This window comes from Sminthopsis crassicaudata, chromosome 1 (genome assembly GCF_048593235.1).
Source record: "Sminthopsis crassicaudata isolate SCR6 chromosome 1, ASM4859323v1, whole genome shotgun sequence".
In the NCBI taxonomy this organism is placed as follows: domain Eukaryota; kingdom Metazoa; phylum Chordata; class Mammalia; order Dasyuromorphia; family Dasyuridae; genus Sminthopsis; species Sminthopsis crassicaudata.
In genome coordinates, this window is record NC_133617.1 from 229,647,256 (window position 1) to 229,669,133 (window position 21,878).

General features: G+C 33.3%; 1 protein-coding gene across 8 annotated transcripts in view; it reads right to left on the reverse strand.

Moving 5' to 3' along the window:
• SMCHD1 (structural maintenance of chromosomes flexible hinge domain containing 1) overlaps positions 1 to 21,878 on the reverse strand; it is a 244,010-nt gene that overhangs the window by 70,886 nt on the left and 151,246 nt on the right. For 5 of the 8 annotated variants that reach the window (XM_074276007.1, XM_074275999.1, XM_074275986.1 and 2 more), the window contains exons 46-47: positions 18,045 to 18,203; positions 17,620 to 17,734 (exon numbers count right to left, since the gene is read on the reverse strand). In XM_074276007.1, coding sequence (XP_074132108.1) covers positions 17,620 to 17,734; positions 18,045 to 18,203 — 274 coding nt within the window. Of the gene's footprint in view, positions 1 to 6,781; positions 6,971 to 10,610; positions 11,359 to 13,795; positions 13,946 to 17,619; positions 17,735 to 18,044; positions 18,204 to 21,878 lie in introns of those variants that run through there. The other 3 variants (XM_074275994.1, XM_074276016.1, XM_074276026.1) reach the window with 3 other exon arrangements.

Sequence of the window (21,878 nt, forward strand, 5' to 3'; positions counted from 1 at the left end):
ACATCAGTATTTTCTTTAACTGTTATCTTTCTACTCTTGGCAAGGAGATCAAATGTTTTCTAAATGTCTCTAGGTGTTTTGTTTGTTTGTTTTTTGTGGTTCCTTTGTGGTGATAGCTTTATGTTGCTTATAACATGGTAGAAAATTTTTAAAAAGTCTGTTCTATTTCATTATCCATATCCCATTTTATAGGATCAACACTTTGAACCCATGATGTAAACAATGCAAATTACAATAAATCCATTCATGCAAAACTTATGTGACAAATATTCAAGTTCTTTTATAAAAATTAATCCACTCAATATCCTAGTGGCCTTTCTATCAGTCAGGCAGACAATTAACAAGCATTTATAAAGTCCTTACTATGTGCAAGGCACTGTTAAGCACTGGAGATATTAAGAAAGGCACAAAAGGATAACCATTGCATGGCTATCAAGAGAATATGTGGGCTGCCTACTGATACATTCTTGCTACATGACCAGATCACTTCTGTTACCTGTTGCACATCTTTCTAATGACATCTTTTATGTTGTTTCTTTTACGTAATTCTTCATAAATATTAGATTCCATTTATCGACCATGCACTTTTCCACTATTTTTTGGGTTATCTTTGTTATTTTTTGAAGACTGTAATATATTAAATGATTTGAAATCATACTCTATCAGAAAAAAACATACTAAAGTTATAAAGAGAGGCCTCCATTTCAAGGAAAAACTTAGAACCATTAAAAGCACTATTCATGGTCCCAAAAGTATTCTGGCATGCTTTCCCTTTTCTCTTCAGAACTAGTCAGCTAATTGTTCAAATTTGGCATGAGCCACTAGTTTGTGAAACATTGCTGTGACCCTGGGCAAATAATTTAACTTTTCTCTCAGTTTCTAACTATGAAACAGGGCCAAACAGTGCCTGGCACATAATAGGTGCTACATAAATGCTTCTCCAATTCCCTTTCCCTTACATTCAGTATGTTACCTAGAAATAGGAGCACTTGAAGGACCTCATCACCTATACAGACTCCCCTCCCCTTTTTAAAAAATTTGTTGGATATCTTGTATTTTATAATTGCAAACACATTTTACAAGCACACATTTCCTTACTTTATTATTTAATGATTGAGAATTAAATTTTTCATGGAATCTTTTATAATAATAATGTTTATAGGAGATGCTTTATTGGAAGAAATCCACAAAGATAAGTCTTTTGATATACCAAGTTAAATATTTTTACTACCAGCAAACAATAAATACAATAGGATCTTGAATTCTCTTCCCCATTTCATCACATGGAAGACTATAAATATGTAGTTTGCAATGGATATCATACTATCTGCAAATACCAGCCTCTTTCCCTCTCAAACTTTCAAGGCATTCCTTCAATGAATGTAGAGAATTCTAATGAATATTTTGTGCAGATTAAATAACAAGTAGTTATGTTTTCAGTGATATAATTTCTCAGGTTTTTTTTTGGTAAGAATTAAGTCCAAGATTTCCTCCCTAATATTTTAATAATCTTCCCTGTTAGATAGCTTAATAATCAATCCTGAATTCCCTCAATATAATTTCTTCTCCGTTATGGCACTTTTCTTGACATACTTGGTTAATTAAATCCAGCTGTCACAGCTTTGTTTTCTTTATTACCATTTCCACTTTTACATTGTACAATACCATAATGTTAAAAGTTCAAATGTGTTGGTTCTACTATGAATGGAGAAAATTACTGAATTTTTATTTCCATTGGAGATTGTTTTTATTGGATTGTTTCCATCTTTAATCTGTTGTCCTTCCAGTTTTATAGCCTTTAAATATCATTGGGTGGTTGGTTTTGCTTTAGTTGGGTCTCAATAACTTTTCTGTAAAATTATCTTTATTCTGCTGCTTCTTGCTGGTTGTTTTTTTTTTTTTTTTTTGGGGGGGAAGAGCTGGGGCAATTGGGGTTGACTTGCTCAGGGTCACACAGCTAGTATCTGAGGCCAGATTTGAACTCAGGTTCTCCTGACTTCAGGGCTGGTGCTCTATCTACTGTGCCATCTAGCTGCCCCCTTCTTGCTGTTTTGATATTTGTTATTCATGATCTACCACCCTTAAAAATAAATATACATTTTAAGTTAGCATTGCTTTTAGCTGGCATATTTCTCCAAATGGCAAGGATATCACATATCTGTAAAAATAATTTATTGTGGTTAAACTTTCTTATAAAAATATAGTATGCAGATAGTTGTTCTTTTATCAATTTTCCATGCTTCACATGGACAGCACATTTAAATATCATGATGGCGCATCTTTTTTCACTAATTTTTCCTAGTTTATTGATTTTGAAAATCTCTAAAGAATTGGTGGTCTGAAGAGACACGAAGAGCAAATTAAGAAATGGCCTTTATATAAATACCAAGCTATTTCCTGTCTATTAAATTATAAACAATTTCATTTCCTGTAGCATCATTTGGTGTTTGTCATGTTCAATGTCTTCCAATTGTCCTCTTGATAAATACATTGATAATACATAGATGTGGCTTCTTTATAAAACTTTAGCCACTCTCATTTCTTATTCTTATACTATGTCTTTCATTCCATTTTTAATATCAGCATATTTCATTACAAGCTTTTTGTTTGGTTTTGTCAAATTATGCAAATGTCTTCTCATCCTTGGCAATTTAACAGCACACAAGCTGTTATTAGCAATGTCATACAAAATGACCAAGTATTCATCCCATGAGATTGTTTCTTGTAAATATGCAGAATAAAACCCAAACTACAATTTTCTTGTTTCTTCTTTAAACCTCCTTCCACTTAGATGCAACTTCTTTGTTGGTTTCATTCATATTAAGGATAACAAAATATAAATCACTTTCCTTTTATGGTTATGTCCATTCATTTGTAACATTAGACTAACAGCAAAATTAATGTTGATATATGGTTGAAAAACATGTCACCTAACATCACAAAAACAGGAGAAGGTATATAGAAATGAGAACTTTTATATTTTTGCTCTGAAAGCAATCACTTTAGATGTTGCCCAGAAGAATACAGTTGAAGTCTTATGCAAGTAGAGGGAGGGCTCTAATAATGCAGTTTGGTGCTGTATTAAAAGAAGCATTCATTCCATGAATAAAGAGGTGACAAGTGCTATAGTGCTCTGTCCTGGTCTGACCACATCTAGAGTATTGTTTCCATGAATAGAAAACAGACTGTACAAAATTGTAAAAACAATTAATGTAATATACAAGCAGGTGGTCCAGTTTGGCAAGGTACCTGATGGAGGAGATGGAAAAACCAAGTTTGGAATCAAGATTATGAAAGGCAATAAAGGCAAAGTAGTTTAAATCTAATCTAAACATAAGAAGCATTTGCTGAAGTTTTATGAAGCAAGAAATGTGATCAGACTTGTGCTTAGAAATATTCACTTAGTGGCTGTAAAAAGGGATGATATGATAAAAAAAAAATCAATTCGGATGCTATTAAAATAGTTAAAAATATTACCTATTACAATAGTCATGTGAATGGAAAGAAGGGACAGATGTGAGCTATTATGGAGTTAGAGCAAAACTTCTTAACTGATTCCACCTGAGGGATGAGAAAGAGGGAAAAATCATGAATGAATCTAAAGGATTGATAGGAAAAATATTGGAAGTCTGAACCATAGGGGAGTTTGGAAGAGATCTTTGGTGGGGAGGGATGTTGTATAGGACATGTAGTAAGTTCCACCTCAGCCTGTTGAGTTTGAAGTGCTTATTAGATAACCAGGTCAAAATGTCCATTAGGCAATTGGTGATGTGGGACTGGCATTCAGAAAAGACTAGTATTGAACATATTAAACTGTCTCTATAGACACAGTTTCAGCCATCAGAGCTAGTGAGATCAAACTGAAGAAGTAGAGTTAAAAGGACTCATGAGGAAGCTCTGGCTTAGACCCATGCACAGGAAATAAGATAATAAAAAAGCAGATGGACAAATGGGAGAATTAGGAATAAAAGAATATCATGAAAACCCAGCAAAAAAAAAAAAATAAAATAGATGAGGTTGGAAGCTAGATGCAAGGGACTAAAAGATGAAATGAGAAAGAGGAGGCAAGTAGGTAATAACTAGAGGCAATTTACTAAGAATTTGGCTTTGAAAGGGCATACTAAAAAGCATAGTAGCTTGAAAGGATGTTAGGATCATTTATTTCCTTAAAGAAGAGATCTGGACATGTTTCTGAGCAGTAGGAAAGAAGCAGTAAGAAACAGAATTAAACCTGGATAAAGACAGGGAATGATTAATGGACGTCATATCATGGAGGAAATACAATAAAATGGGATTCAAGGGCAAAAAAAAATTTCCAAAGAGAAAGACTATCTCTTCCTGTGATAGTGAGACAAAGAATGGGGGTTGGTATTAAGAATATTTGGAGTGCAGAATTAGAGAAAACAGTAGCTTCAAATTTTTAGTTTACTATCTTTAATGAGATGTGTAGTGCGGAGTACAATGATTAATTTGGGAAGGAAGAATTTTAGTCTATTTGGAAAAAGGAAAAAAGATGAGCATTCAGCAGTGATGGCAAATTCTTCCATCAGAATTCAGCAGAAATAGGTAACAAGACAGATAAAGTAATAAGAGAGTTAGACAGTGATATTCCTCCTCCTAGATCACTGTGTTGAGGAACTGTTAGAATCCTTACTAGGTGCTAAGTTGGTACTTAACAATTCTCTAGCTCAGAGTTCACACCTTTAGTTCAAACCTTAAAAGTACTTTACCACCTTTAGACTTCTTAAAGGAGTTTACACCTTTGGAGTACCCACAAGCCCATTCTCTGGGAGGACAAAAGGAGCCAAGACTCAGTGGGGAGAGGCACTCTGGAAGAAGAGTCTGGAAGGGGCAGTCTGGAGTGAGTCAAGGGAAGGACTTCCCAGGAGATCTTCAGGGAAGCTTGAGTTGATGCAGAGCCAGGATTCTGGAAGAAGAGAATTCGAGATTCTACTGTGGTGCAGACTGGGGACACTTGGACAAGGGCAGATTCACAAGCCTAAAGGAAAAGCCTGCTCATGGAGATTCACAACTAGGATTGACTTCCGAGAAACCCACAATCCCACACTCTTGGAGGCAGAGTCTGATTCATTCCCACGGCTACCTTTGCTCTGGCTGGAGGTTCCAGAAGCCTCCCAAGAAACCTGCTCCCGGAGAAAAGGATTTACAGAAAAGAAACCTCCTCTCAGAGGATTATAATTGAGAGACAACAGAACATTACAGAGAACATGAAAAACAAGTTGCATACAGTATTGAAAAAGTGGTGAGGGATGTGTTAGTATGTTCTGGGGAGTGTTTCTATGAGAATGGGGAAAACAAGGTCATATTTCTGAGACTGCAATGAGAGAGAAAAAGCATAGGATGAAAGGAAGTATGTTACGGATCAAAAAATGGTTCTAGAGGATACAAATAGAGAAATACAGCAAAAGACAAAAGTAGATCTGAGGTGGAGAGAGATGCACAGAATGAGAGCTACGGAAGAGTTTCAGTCTGTAACTTTGAAGGAAAAGGATTCTGAGTACAGCCACAGGGCAAATGGCAGCCCCAGACTTCACAGTAGCAAAGGTCCTGCTGATTTGACCACATTTGACTCCACTAAGGTGGAGTATAAAGTTTTTGTCAGCAGTAGGGTAAATGGTGATTCCCTGGTCCTGCATGATGCTTTAAGTCTTAGGACTTGGTGTGTTATACATAGGTGAGGTGTAGTTAAAATATCCACTCTCTTTTATCAGCTAAGATCTGCCCCAAGACTCCTCTACTCCTCAGTACTTCATCTCTTCCTGGAAAGAAGCACTCCAAAAAGTCTTTGAACTTACAAATTAACTATTATAAGTAGACAGGCAGCTGGTGAGACATGGTTCCTGCCTGGGGAGTGGCTATTGGGTATGTGTCAATGAGGATTCCTTTTTTGGGACTAGGATTAGAGTAATTAGGGTCCTTTCCAACTTAAAATTTTGTGATTCTATAACCTAATATTCTGACTTTAATACTTACTTTCTGCCTTCTGGGAGGACACAAGTAAGATTGACAATGTCCAGAGGAGAGAAACAAGGAAGGAGAAAGGCCCTGAGTTTATGTTATAAGGATCAGTTTCTGAAATAGGGATGTTTAGCCTAGAGAAGATAAGACAATCATAATAGCTATCTTCATGAATTTTGAAGGATTGTCATGTGTTAAAGGACTTAACACTTTTTTAGTTTGGACCCTGAAGCCAGAACCAGTAGCAATATATAACACCTGCAAAGAGACAAGTTCAGACTTGGTTTCAGTGAACAACCCTAATAAACAATTAGAGCTGCAAGTAAATGAAATTGGTTGTCTTGGGAGTTAATACTGAGGATTTGGATCTTCAAGTAAAGACTGGATGACCACTTTTCAGACACACTGAAATATGGATTTCTTTTCAATTGGACTTGATCTTCAAGGTCCTTTCCAACTCTGAAGTTCTGTGATTTAGCAAATGTGTTTGAATTCTGGCTCTAAGACTTACTATTTAGGTGATCTTGAACAAGTCATCTAGCCTTACTGAGTCAATTTTCTCATCTGTAAAATAAGGGGGATTAAGACATTTTAAAGAAAAATTCATTTTATATTGAGAAATTTAAATAATGTTTGCACTGTCATTTATTGAAATGTTTTTAATATTCCATAAATAAAGGATAGATTGAAGCTTTACTCCACATTCAAAACTCCAAGACACCTTAACTTTTCAGAAATTGAAACTACATGAACTTAGGCAAAATTATTATTACCATCAACAAAAAAACAATTTCTATGAAAATCTTTAGACAATTAACAACATGAATATTTAATATATATTCACATAAGTCAATACAAAGATCTTTTTAAACCAATCTAATTGGTATTTTTATGCTTTCTCTTCCGTGAATTTTCACTAAATTCCGGTGAAATGGTTTGTAGTTGAATTTTCTGCTTTTTCTTGGGAGATGTAATCCATTCTTTGGAACTACTAGAAGAGGAAAAATATGCCTTACATTTCACAAATTAAAACAGACAATTCCAATAGTACATCTGAAAACATGAAAAAGAAACATCACTGAGTAGTTTGTTAATCTGAGTAATTTCAGCACAGAAATTTATCTTTTAAAAATGGAAAGAGGCAAAAAGATAGAAAACACTTCCAGTACCAAAATGTTATAATTGACTAGACCAACACAAAACACTCTACATCAGTTGCTGTTCTTGCTAAGCATGTGTTCTAATTAGTTTTTGATTTTTCCTTACATATACTGAACATCATGTAAAGTCAAAAAAGTCCAGGAGCCACTGCTTTCTTTAATGGTGTATATACCCAAAAGAAAAATCATTTTAATCTTTTTCAAGAATACAAATGAATATTTAAGCCTGCTTAACAGAGGGATAGAAATCCAACGGATGAAAGGTCAGCAAAGAGTATATCCTACTACCCAGAAGGTTCAAATTAAATGATTTTGTTTTCTAATGCTCAGAGACCAGAGAAAAAGATGATTTCTAGTGAAAGCAGGAGGGATTTCAGTGTAAGTAGCTAAAGGAATGCAGCTGTACAAAACTATACTTGGAAGTAAATTCATTCCACCAGATTTAACATTAATGTAATGTCTTTACTGAATTAATAAAAAAAAGCATTTCTATTTCTTAAGCGCTTACTATATTATGTGCCATGCACTGTACTAAGCATTGAGGATTTGGAGGGAAAAGTGACACAATCCCTGCTCTCAAAGAGCTCACATTCTAGTGGGGGAAAAGGGCATATAAAAGAAAAAAGGCAGAGGGTAAAGCCCTAAAGCCCTAGGTTTTCAGGTAAGATAACAGTGTTGAGAAGTCTGGAATGTATACAGCAGTGGTATCAAACTCATTTAGAAAAGAATCCTATAGTCAACATATGAATTAGAAAACCACATAATATCTATGTTGTGTTGTACTTTCCTTCATTTTGTTAAATATTTCCCCAACATTGTGATATTGTCCCTTCCTCGTCCCCACCTGAGGAGTATTATATGTAGTGAGCATGTCTGACACCTCTGATATAGAGGACAGTAGATAGTAACATTCAGAAGACTTTAACTAAAAGTTTAATTGTATAAAATCAGGTTGGCAAGAGTAGGGATTTCTGATATTTTAAAATTTATGATAAAGATTTAGTGGCAAAAATTGTATGAAGTGTCTTGCTAACTATAGGTTGAGTATTAGCTCTTTTTTGTTTTTTAAATATAAAGCCAAAATTTTTAAGAAGCTGCTTGTCTAATTTAAGGTTGAAGATTATAAATTTAATGGTATTTCCAAGTTGTACCAATTGTTTCTAATATCAACTACTTATGTCAATAGTTTGCCCCATTGAAAACTCTTCTTTCAATAGTTTGCTTATGTGGTTTGTTTCCAAAAGAAATTTTAATAATTTTGAATTTTAATGGAGTTGAAATTTTAAAAGAATCTATGACGGAATAATCATTAAGAACCTGATTTTTTCCTTTGTTGCTTTTACAATAAGCTTTCACAATAAACAATAAGATGTTTGCCTTTCATTGTATTTATGCATATGCGACATTAGGTTTCAGTTTCTTTTTGGACACTGTACAAGAAAACAAACGTACAAAAAACAAGGACTTCACAGCCATAAGCAAGGCAAGCATTTTTGTAAATGATAATATATGTGTGTGTGTGTGTGAGTGTGTGTGTATACACATATAAAATGAAGATTTTTCTTTTTTAAATGAAAATATTTAACAAGTGAAATATCTGGAGTACAAGTCACCATTATATTCACAAAATAACACTTGACACTTGATAATATAAAACTACACAAATTTCAAACACTGGACTTAAAGCATTAGCCTTTCAAAATTACTAAAAATATAATTCTTTTGCTTTTGTTTTGTTTCCTAGTGACTGCACAAGCAGGTCACAATGAAGGGGCTAAAAGTTATAAAATAGAGATTTTTTTTTAAAAAAAGTATTTGAGTTGTTAAATACAAATCCACATAATTTAAAAAAACAAACATTCCCTTCTTACTAATGACCTGTATAGCAATTTTTAAACAGATGGCAATGTTCTTTAGAATACTGAATTCCTTTAATGAAAATTAAATAAATATAATTTCAATTTTACAAATACAAATTTACTGCAAAGCTGCACAAAAATATATATTCAAAATGGCATGAATAATATGCAAAAGAAATGATGGAAAGCTAGCAGCGGCTAATATGCACCAGAAGTTTATCTTTAACTAAGGAGAACAGAACAAGTTCTTTTTGTTTCCAAAATCCACACATTCTTCATTTTGATATTCAAGAAATGTTTTTTTTTCTTTATTATACTGATGATAGATATTAGGTTTATTAGGACAAATATTATAAACATTAATTAGTCTGAATGCTGTCAGATTTCTTCTTTTGTAATGAGGACTTAAGACTTTTAACTAATAGAAACAAAATTCTGGTGCTTCTGCTTATTTTCCCATAATTAAGCCAAACCTCTATTATTGGTTATGGTACATAAATAAAAGCATTTATATTTTCTTTTTACAAGTGTAGCACATAGTATATAGTATTTTCATACTTACACACAATATGATTTTCAATTACATTTAGATGCAAAAGGGCAGAAATATTCTTTCCCTTCTCCCCCAGCAAACATCATTGGGAAAGAATAAAATCTTTTTTGACTGCATGGCAAATCTTAACAATCAAGTTTTGCATGACCATTGAGACATGATTTTTCACTGGTTTTAAAAATGCAATAAAGCTTTAAATTTGTTTATTATTTGGAATTATTAATGAAATCTAATGTTTTTTTTCAGCAATCTGAAAAATTCCTCATTCTGATGAGAACAATACCTTTTTATCCTTATCAAATAAAATTTTAGGTGACCCTAGAGTAATTTCTAAACAAACTTTAAAATTTTTCTTATTTTAGATATTAGGATTCAGCACATAGTTTTAGATAGGAGAACCTGGATGCCATAGTAAATGATAAAAAGTAACAACCTTCAGATTTTAGGGAAATGACTCCTAAAATTTATCTTGGTTATAAACAATAATTTGCTTATTTTTTCTTTCCTGTTTTTAGATTTTTCTAGAGACAAGGGAATAAAATTATAACAAAGGATGAATATTTCTCTATTACTGCTGTAATGATGTGTAAATTTAACAATAGTTAAACAATGTTAAATAGTAAAAGTTATTTAATATTACTAGCTTAAACAAAAATAGAGTAAGTCATTTTGCAATGGTTCTAACCATAATCACTCGATGGTGGATTCCAAATTTTTGTTTTTTAAACAAGAACTACCTGCTCAAAGGGGAGGAAACAATAGTTTCTAATTTTGCTGTATGTTTAGAAAGGTCAAAACGGACATTTTTGCTGGAGTGTGTAAATATACCAAAAAAAAGTTCCTGAAAAATAAACAAAACAGTTATTTTACTTGAAAACTGCTTTTGTGGCAAAAATTCCATATACTGTTATACACTAGCTGGACAACACAGTCTAAATATTTTAGCAATGGGTTTTTTAATAGTAATTTACTATATGAATGTAGAATTTTATTTTTCCCAATCTTTTAAAAAAGAGTATTTTTTTAAAAAATTACAAAAACAATGTTAATGTAGCATTAAGGCTGAGAATTTATAAAACAATTATACAGTCAATTAACTCCTTATTTAAAAAAAAAAAAACTGCACACACTGCACATATTAGGATAAGGCAGCTAGAATCTAAAACACTACCATGTTGCATGTGCACCGTGGTCACTTTTATGGTTTTTCTGAAGCAACATTAACATTCAAGTTCCCAAACAACTGTGGATTTACATTCTTATCCTGAAGTCTGCATTAACAGTTTCCTCTCATGGCTTATAACACCACCTCATTCTCTGGAGCAATACCTATAGTTCACAATAGCTGAAACATTTTAATTAAATTCAAACTAGTCCAGTTTTTTAAAGTTTGTTATCCTGAAACATCTCTCCACAACATCCATGGTTAATTATACCGGAATTCAACATATATTTTCTTCAGGATGAAACACTGCCTTGTGTCAGGTTTATAATCACTACCAAAGTGTAGACCTAACATTCTCCTTTGACACATTTGCAATCTATCACAAATGAACAATAAGATGACTGGGATACTTCCAGTAAGACCATATTGTCCAACGAGAGTCCCTCCTTTGAATGGATGCTTCCAGCCCCATCTGGACAGACATGGAAACTCATGTCCTTGGTACTTGTATTGTCCCCAGAAATATTCAGTCTGGTAAGTCACCCTCTTGGTCTCCTGAGGCAAAGCTGCAGAAGTGAGTGCATTCTTAGTGAGACCAACAGCCCCTCTGTCAACTTTCACACATCTGATTTGGTTATGAGCCTGGTCAAGGTGGAGAAGAAAAAATATTAGGTCTTATGTACTACAGATTTAGTTCTACTGAAATCCCTTATTGGGAATGCCTATAAACTTGGAAAGTGGCTGAACAAGCTATGGCAAATGAATGTGATTGAATACTATTGTGCTGTAAAAAAATGTTGAAAGAGATCATGATTTCAGAAAAAACTGACAAGAATTTTATGAACTAATACAAAGTGAAGTGAACAGAATTAGGAGAACACTATATACAGTAATAGCAACATTTTGATAAACAACTTCAAAGACTTAACTTCTGTGATCAATATAATTATCCATGGCAATCCAAAGGACTCATGACAAAAAAAAAAAAAAAAATGTTATCCACCTCCAGAGAGAACTGATGTTGAAAACTACTGAGTACAGCTGAAACCTTTTTTTTTCATTTTCTCTGTTTTTCTTATTCCACTCCTTCTCTATTAGCACCACTACTACCACCCCTGCCACAATCATGACAAATGTGGAAATGTTTTACATGACTTCATGTGTATAAAGTGTATTATACTACTTGCCTTCTCAATGTATAGGAGAAGAGGTGGAGGAAGGATAGGAGAAAGGGAGGAAAGAAGGATTCATCATAGCCAGCCTTTTAGTCAGTGGACTTTTATCTCAATATTCATAAGAACTATAGTTGACAAGTGTAATCATTTTATCATACACATTTATGAAGGTAAAAAAGCTTGTAAACATTAGTACAGAGTTAATTGTTAATTTATGTATTGGTATAGAGAATAACAGCAACCTTCCAGTTCTCCACATTTGATATCTTAAGAGTCATCTTTAATTCTTTCCTCTCTCTCACATCCTCTCCATCACATATCCAATCAGTTGATAAGTCTTGTTGATTCTATATCCACATCATATAACATCTACTCTCTTCTCCCTACAAATAACAAAATGCTACCTTGTTCAGGATTTTACCTCTTGCCTGGTCGCTTGTAATACTTCTCCCTACTGTGAAACCTCTGCCACTTAGAATCCATCTTTCAAACAGACACCAAGTTGATAATCTTAAAACAGATCAGACGATGTCATTCCATTCTTCAAAAATCTTCAAAGATACAAACTCCTGAGGTTCCCTTCTAAAACCTTTTACAATCTGACTCCAATCTACCTTTCATGACACAGTATATATTATTTCCCCTTAATAAATCAGATATTCCTGTCAAATTAATCCACTTGCTAGTTCTTACATATGACATTCCATTTTCCATTTCTGAATATTTGTCTAGACTATACTTTAGGTTTTACACATGTTCAGAATTTATTCAAATGTTGGTTCATTTCAAATATGAATGAAGCCTTTCCTAATCCATCCTAGTTGCTACTGCTTTTCTTCTTTATACTCAAAATTGCCTTGTAAAATTTAACTTCGAACATATTTATGTTTACTTATATGTGTACATATGTTCCCCCACCTGAAACAAGTTCTGGGAGGAAAATAAAGTTTTTTAAAGACAGAATATATTTTAATCTTTGAATCCCCAGGACCTATAGAGCATAGCTGGTGCTTAACAAATGCTTATTAACTGGGACTTAATTTTTCAATTGTTAAGGAAAAAAGACTGAAGAATTAAGTTCCCTGACTAAACAATAATGTATTTATTTCCTTTCTAAATTTTTTTCAAGTCTCTGCTAAAATCCTATCTTCTACAGGAATCCTTTCCTAATAATCCTTTAAACTTCCCTGGGATTCTTCCTCCATTTATCTTGTATTTTGTTTATTCATAATTATTTATACATTGTCTCCTCATTAGACTATGAGCTGAAAAGAGGAAACTATTTCTTGCCTTTCTTTATGTTTTAATGTAATGCCTGGCATGTACTAAGTGCTTAATACATAATGTCTGTTGACTGAAAAAGCCAACTAAAAAGTTATTTATGTTATCAAGTAATGCAATTAGTATCAATATTATTTTATTGTTATTATTTTTAGTGCCAATATTAGATGAAGTATTCCATCATTTATTTTTACTTTTTGTAATGGTATGTAGTTCTGGTTCACTAAGTAAGACATGCAGAATACTGGAATGAATATGGAGATTCTGCCAAGAAAAAAAAAATTTCCCCTCTGATAGAGAAGACATTGTTGAAAGATAGAAATATGCTCCTTAACACTAACATGCACATCTTCATTTTCATAAGATGAAAAATTTGAATAGATGGAGTAGAGAGAAATGAACAAGAATAATATTCTCAAGATGTTAAAATTGCAAAAATATATACATTTCTTTGTTTCTGGTGATGAAGCATTTATTAAGTGCTTACTATGTGCAAAGCACTGGAAATACATACAGAACAGACAGTCCCTATTCTCAAGGAGTTCACATTCTAATGGAGACAACACCTAGTAAAGATTTGAATTGCAAATCAGATGGAAAGATTCCATGGTCCATAGGGTGCAGCAGCAAGGCAGATGTCAATGTTTCTTCTTTAATGTCATATCCTCTCATAACATCTTATCAATTTCTGATGTTGAGTTATTTGATAATACCAAAGACTTTGGGATCAAGAATATTCCTTCTTGGATCTTCAGTAGCTGTTGCTGTAGCACCTGCAGGAGCAGTTATATGAAGATGAAAACTAAAACAAACCCTACCCCCAAGGAGCTTACATGCTACTGGGGAGGGAAACAACATTGTGTACAGAAAAATCAGTACAAGCTGTATACATGGCAGCTCAAGAATCAAGGCACTTAGAAACAGAAGGGTGAGCACATCAGAAGGAGTCTGGCTTGACTAGAACATTGTGTGGTTGAGAAATAATAATGTAAAATCACTTTGGAAAGAGAAGCTGGAGCCAGAATATGGAAGGTTCTAAATGTTATAGAGAGGAGTTTGTATTTTGTTTTGGAAGTAGTAGGAAACCACTGAATTTTTTTTTAATATTGAAATGACATGGTTTTCTCACTCCCTGAATATAATACAGAAGTGTGAAAAGAGTATTAAATTTTGTAGTATTATTTCTTACAAAGTAAGTGTCATGCAAATATGTAAACATTCAGAAGGGTATCTATACATTTTATGTATTTCAAATGGAGGATAATAAAATACATAAACCTAAATAGTGAGTTTCAGTTTCAATTGTGGAACTCAAATTTTCTGTAATGTAATGAAGTACTCAGGTTATTCATGGAGCTGGGTGTGAAACTTAGCAGAGAACTAAAAAAAATGTGTTAAAACTTTAAAGGGTTATAAGAGTCCTACAGAATTCAGAACCGGAACCCTATTCCTAGATCTTTGTAGAACTATAATCACATTTAAAAAGTTGGTTTCAACGTGGTAAAAATTACTAAAGTATACAGAAGACAAATAGGGGGCTTAATTAAGAATGCCACTTAAATGTTCACTATAATAATATTATATTTCACTACTTCCTCTAAAGTTCTACTCAGATGACTCAGATGATAAGAAGTAACCAAACTGATTCAGTACTAGAGGAGCACAGGTTCTAGAATAACAAACTATATAGGGGCCTAATGACTGACAGTTCAAAGATCACAAGTTTAGAGAGATATATCTAAATAATAATCTATATATGTAATAAATAATTTATTTAGAGAGATATATCTAAATAATATATCTTTTTTAGAAGGCTGGTTACCATGTAATTTATCTTTTTTGCTAAAGCAATTTTAAAAACAAACGTACTGAATTGTTTAAGAGTTTACGAATTATGATGGCATAACAAGTGCCTCCCCAGAGAAATCATGTCTTTAACAGTACATTTTCCAAGTCACAGAATCCTATTTTAGAGTTTGAAAAGAACTTTAGTAAGTTCATCTAGTTCAGTCTAGCTCCCTTCATTTCACAGTTGAAAAAAATGAGGCCTAGAAACAAATGTTCTTGCTTAAGCTAACACAGCTACTTAAGAGTTAAAGCAAGAACCTAAAAACCGACAGTCCTCTTGTTTCAGTGCATTACTCAATAACTAGGCCTTCTAAGATCACTGGAAGATACTACTCTGGCTGCAGCCTGAAACCTATAAACTACCTGAAGTAGACAATTAAATTAGATATAATAATAAAAGGGATGAAGAAGATAATTTAAGTACAAAGTAAAAATGTTCAAATATCATTAATGTTTAAGATCAAAGTAAAAATGTTCAAATATCATTAATGTTTAAGATCTTTAAGCAAAAGGATCTAATGAGAAATGAAATCTTACCTAGTATCAACTTTTCAAATTAAAATTTTTAATCAATTTAAAATTAAATTAATCAAATTAAAAATTTGATCAAACCATATTTATGAGCAACATATGTGTCAATATATAGTTTTTTCATGTTAATTTAAGTTGACTTTAAAAGTAAATTTTAAAACCAAAAGGGGAACTAAAGATTAAAGACAAGAAGCAGAATTTGTTTGTTCTTCAGTAAGTTAAAAAAAAAACAAAAAAACATCTAATTAATATGCAAAGTTCATGCTAAAGATCAAAACTAAAAGTCAGGCTCAAATTACACAAATAACTAAGTATGGGAAAGAAAATATTAGCTTTGATGCTTTTAAAAAAATTTTCAGGAACTTCTTGGCTCATTAACTTTTAAAACATTCTATTTTTTGATCACAGGTCAGACTTTCAAGCTATTAATCTCTCCTATTACATGGCAATTCAACACACAGAAAACCCTATAGGAAATTTTAACGGGGAAGGAAGTTTATCTAAATTAGTAGACAAATTCAAAGTACATATTTTTGTTTCAAGAAACACTTTTGTTACTTTCAAGGACATATACTAATATAACTTCTAAATAAGCAGCAATTTAATTAGTATATTAGAATTTTAATTATAACAACTTTTAAACTTTTAAGTATTACTTTTAAAAAAATTGTTCCCTTGAACAATCCAGATGCAACCCATCTACACCTGCCTATCCTGTACTACTACTGTACATATATGTTGCCCACCCAACATGGTGAAAGACTTTCTGGCTTTCTGCTACTTTAAAACACTATCAGAAAAGCATTCTATTTCCTTCTCCTGCTTTCATCACATGATCAGCCTATCTTATCATCATTTTTTGGGAAGATATTTTTTATTCCTGTTCTTTGAAGTTCTGCATTCATTTTATGTTCTAGCCTGCTCTTACTCACTATGCACCTTTCCATTAAACATAGGACATTCATTTTAAATTCTATGTTAATTTTTTTCTGATGTCATGTCTATTAAAAGATCTATTCTTTGGAACTGTCTATATTAATAAGATCTTACAAAAAAGTAATTACATTTTCAGTATAGGTTACCTAAGAAAAAAATATCATGACAGATAACACAATAGGTAATTTTTGCCACCCAAGAATCTATGACCTATAGGCTAGGAAGTACTGGTTTATACTATTAGCTACGGATTCTGAATTAGTGAGAGAGCTTTCAAGTCAGGATTAGGACCAATGCAAAAAAACAGACTTCAAAGGATCATATTACCATATTTTGATAAAGAAAGGATTCTTTACTGGATGATTTTAGAAAAGCATATTTAAGAATTCTAAGAATATATACTTCTTGACAGAGGGGATTATTTAATTATTTTTATTTGTATTTCTAGGATTTATCTAAAATGATGTCTGGTATATGATGGTGTTTGATGAAAATTGGAAAAATGCCTACAAATGTTCTTATTAATAAGTTTAATGTGTATTCTCTACCAATGCAGTACATTAACTACTGCATATATGAATAGTCAGTTTTCTTTATTTCCATAATATCCCCTTCATCTATATGATTCATTTTCAGGCCATATAAATGTGTCCCCCTCCCCCAAGACAAGGATTTTCTTTAAAAACAGACCTATAACTTTAAAAAAAAAAAAAAAAAAAAAAGAAAAAGAAAGAAAGAAAGAATATATTATCTAACAGCATTTTATAATTTCTGTTAGACCATCTATTTAGAAATTTCTGATTAGATGTATCTCACTGAATGATAGATGTGTCCCAGAAAGTTTTTGTTAAAAGTATTTTTATATAACAGGTAAAGAGGAAAAAAAAACAACATTTAAAACCTATTTCATCTGTTAAAAAAGAGAGAGCTGTGTGGCCAAAAAGTTTGTTTCAAAATAGGTCTAACAACAGGCTTAATTATAGTTCTTCAATTTTATCAACACTGCCCTTCTTTTCTGCTTAAGATAAAGATAATATTAGTTCTTTGCATCTTACTGGGTAATGAGTCTATATATATATATAATAATCATCACTATTTAAATCAAATTAAATTGAAGGAAATAAACACTTACCTATTTAGTTTTTTTGTTGTTTCCCGTCTCATTCTTTTAGGAGGGATTGGGCTGTCTGACATATTGAGTTTAGCTGCCTGACGGACTAATTCACATTTCCCAGTTGGAGTCATACCTTTAAAGATAGAAAATAAAAGATTATTTTAACCAAACTGGCTATAAAATTCACAAAAATAAGTCTCAATTCCTACTTAATAGAAATTTGGAGGGAGAAGTGTTAAAGAAGATAATTTTTAATGTCATTCTCCTCCTACTAGCAGGGAAAAAAATTCTAAAGTTATGGTGAAGGGATTTAAAGACCATGTTTGGGCATCTTGGAGACAAGATTAATCCCCCACTATATTTTGATAGTACTCTTAAAATAACTAAAACATAAACAGATATCTCCATTACAGAATAAGTATTAACAGAAAACAAACACATACCAAGTTTTTGTTCTATTCGTTCCAAACTTTTCTCCTGTTCACTAAGTTCCTGCTGTTTCTTCAGCATATCTGGAGTACTAAGGTAGTCTTCTTGAACATTAAGTTCCTTAGTCACACTACTCAGTTTGCACACAGCTGAACGATATTGCTGAAGAAGATCTACCAGAAAACAAAAGAAATTTGTTTAAAATTGCAATCTCACTTTTCTAAGTACTATTATTTTTTTCTTACAAACAGATGAAACTCTCCACTCTTCAATAAGGACAATTATTAAGTTTTTTTTCTTTGGGGAAAATCTTTTATAAAAAGAATTACTAGCTATATTACAACACTCCTGTAGACTACTAATGGGGGGAGGGAATTCCATATATTATAAGTTCAAAAGAAGTTGTTTTGGGTGGCTTGAATATGCAATCTCCCTGTGATGAAAATTAATCATAAATACATGAGACTGTCCCTCCTATAAGACATCTGGTTCTCTCGTCATTCTTAATCTGCACTGATACATGACAGGACAATGGGAAGAGTAAATAAAGTCTTGGAAACAGTTCCTGAATGAATAGCATAGATTTCCTCTTTCCTGAATAGCATGGAAGGATCTCCTTTTCTATATTTTGATTTATATAAAGGGCTAGGACTGAGCAAATGCACTTGGATAATGGAACACGTGAGACTAATTGCCAATTGGACAATTCTCTATTAACATGTTTGAAGAATGACCCTCCCCAACTATTCTGTGCTGGCTGGATCGGTGGGTGTGGACAAAGAAGGGGAAGTGACATGAGTGTGTGGAGTAGAAGGAGGAGATCAATTGATTCTCCTGGCGGTGGAGACAAAGGAAGGAGTTGTGGAGATTGCTAGATCTAATCCCCTGACAGGGACCCCAAAAGACCAAGAATAAAGATTTTTAATTTATCCTGACTCTGGTTGATTCTAAGAGATCCAGGGTCCCAACAAATTTACCTCTGTTTGACCAGTGAATATGAACAGGCTCCAGTTATCCTTCATCTTTCAGATCCTTGCACTATCTCTTATCATCATTTCCCTTTTACTCTAGGGTGCCTTCAGAAAATCAAATTGTTTTTCCATGTGAATTTAAAGCACTATGTAAAAGTTCTATTTCTTTGTATTACAGGTCAAGCTAATTTCATGAAGGTCCTTTAGGTTCCAACAAAGGACTACATGTAGAATAGAACTAACTATTCCAGATAACTCATTACATTAAGCATGAAGTTAAATAAAAAAGAATCTTCAAACATTTATGATAGGATATTTTCTAATAAATATTTATTTGATTGGCAAACAACTATCATTGATATGAACACAGAATCATAGATTTAGAACTGGAAGAGTACAACCTCATAATTTTTAAGTAGAAGAATCAGAGGTAAAGAAGTTAAGTCATTTGCCCAAGGTCACACACAAAAAGTGTCTGAGTCAGGATTTAACCTAATTGCACACATGTTCAGTCGAGTGAAGCTAATTTCTCACATTCCCAATGGCCCTGGTTTGTCATATATTTTCAACTTAATGGATTTCTTTTTGTGGGCTTTTTGTCTTGCCTCATTGCGAAACTGTCAACTTTCAATTTTTGCTTCTGTCAGTATGACCATTTTTGTAGACCTCCCTGTCCCCTTTGACTCGATGCTTGTAATCTGTTACTGAAAGAGAAACCAAATCACCAAATTTGTAACTATGTATAAAACAGATGTAAAGAGCCTGAGTAAATGCTTACAAAAGAGGTTTTCTGTTTTCTTTGATCCTTTTAATCCTTCCTTACAAGCTCTTGAATAAATGTGTGAACAATTAATGTATGGAATTTATCAAGTGAAATCTACAAATGTTTATTGTTTATGATGTAGGAGACCCTGTGCTTAGCACTGGGGATACAAAAGAAGGCAATAATAGTCCCACCCCTCAACAAACTCATATTCTAGTGGTGGAAACAACATGCAAACAACTATGTACATAGAAGAGATAGACAGAAAGATGGACAAAGGTATATATATAAATATCTAATTATTATTTTGTCCTTGCAGCATCTTCTCTAACACTACCACCACTTTGGTGCAGGTCCTCAATACTACATGTTTGGATTACTGCAAGAGTTTGGTGGTGGGTTGGCCTACCTAAAGTCTTTCCCCACTTAAATTCATCTGCCAATGTTGGAAGGGATGTGGAAAAACAGGGACACTGATACAGTGTTGGTGGAACTGTGAATACATCCAGCCATTCTGGAGAATGATTTGGAACTATGCTCAAAAAATTATCAAACGTGCATACCCTTTGGATCCAGCAGTGTTACTACTGGGCTTATATCGCAAAGAGATTTTAAAGAAGGGAAAGGTTCCTGTATGTGCAAGAATGTTTGTGACAGCCTTCTTTGTAGTGGCTAGAAACTGGAAACTATGAGGATGCCCATCAATTGGAGAATGGCTGAATAAATTGTGGTATATGAATGTTATGGAATATTATTGTTCTGTAAGAAATGACCAACAGAATGATTTCAGAAAGTTCTGGAGAGACTTACATGAACTGATGCTGAGTGAAATGAGCAGGACCAGGAGATTGTTGTATACTTCAACAACAACACTATACGAGGATCAATTCTGATGGACGTGGCCATCTTCAACAATGAGATGATTCAAACCAGTTCCAATAGGGCAGTAATGAACTGAACCAGCTACACCCAGCAAAAGAACTCTGGGAGATGACTATGAATCACTACATAGAATTCCTAATCCCTCTAAATTTGTCCGTCTGCATTTTTTATTTCCTTCACAGGCTAAATGTACACTATTTCAAAGTCCTATTCTTTTTGTACAGCAAAACAACTGTTTGGACATGTATACATACACTGTACTTAATTTATACTTTAACATATTTAACATGTATTGGTCAACCTGCCATCTGGGGGGGTAGTGGTAGGGAGGAAGGAAGGGAAAAATTGGAACAAAAGGTTTGGCAATTGTCAATGCTGTAAAATTACCCATACATCTAGTAAATAAAAACTATAAATAAATAAATAAATTCATCTGCCATTCGGTCACTAAAGTGATTTTTCTAAAACACAGTTCCACCTGTTAAAAACCCTATTCAAACTTCAGTGGTTCCATTTGTCTCAAAACAAATACAAAATTCTCAGCTTGAAGTTCAAAGCCTTTTTATTAACTAGCTCTCTTCTACATTTCTAGCCTTCTTCAACCTATCTCCCAAACATGTTCTCTTCAATAAAGTAACAGTGACTTCCTAACTATTTTGTGAATAAGATATTCCATTTCTCAGCTCTGGGGATTCTCTTGAGCTGTACCTCATGCCTCGAATGTTTTCCTTACTTCTCAATGAAAATCCCATCGTCTTTAACAAGGCCTTTAACAATCTTTCAATTTTAGTACTTTAATTTTATCTTATTCATCCTGTGCCTAGCTTGTTACGCATAATTGTTTGCTTCTTGTTTCCCCTATTACATTGTGAGCTCATTTAGGGCAGGAGTGGTCTTTTGCCTCATTTTGAATGCTCATCACTTAGTACAGTGCCTATCCCAAAAGAAATGCTTAATGAAACACTTATGGATGGACACACACATGAGAGATGCAATATGAAAGGAAAACCTTAGAAGTGCAGGAGAACAGAGAGAGATGGGAAAGGCCTTCCTTTGTTAGGATTACTAGGTGAGAACTCAGCTTGTCTGGACAGTGACAAGGTGAGAATTCAGGTTGTCTGGACAATTACAAGGTGAGAACTCAGGTTGACTTGATAGAAGGAGCAAGCTCATTGGTTGAAGTGGTTCTTCCCAGAAGCCCTTGCATTATCTCACGCCCATTCTCTGGGAGG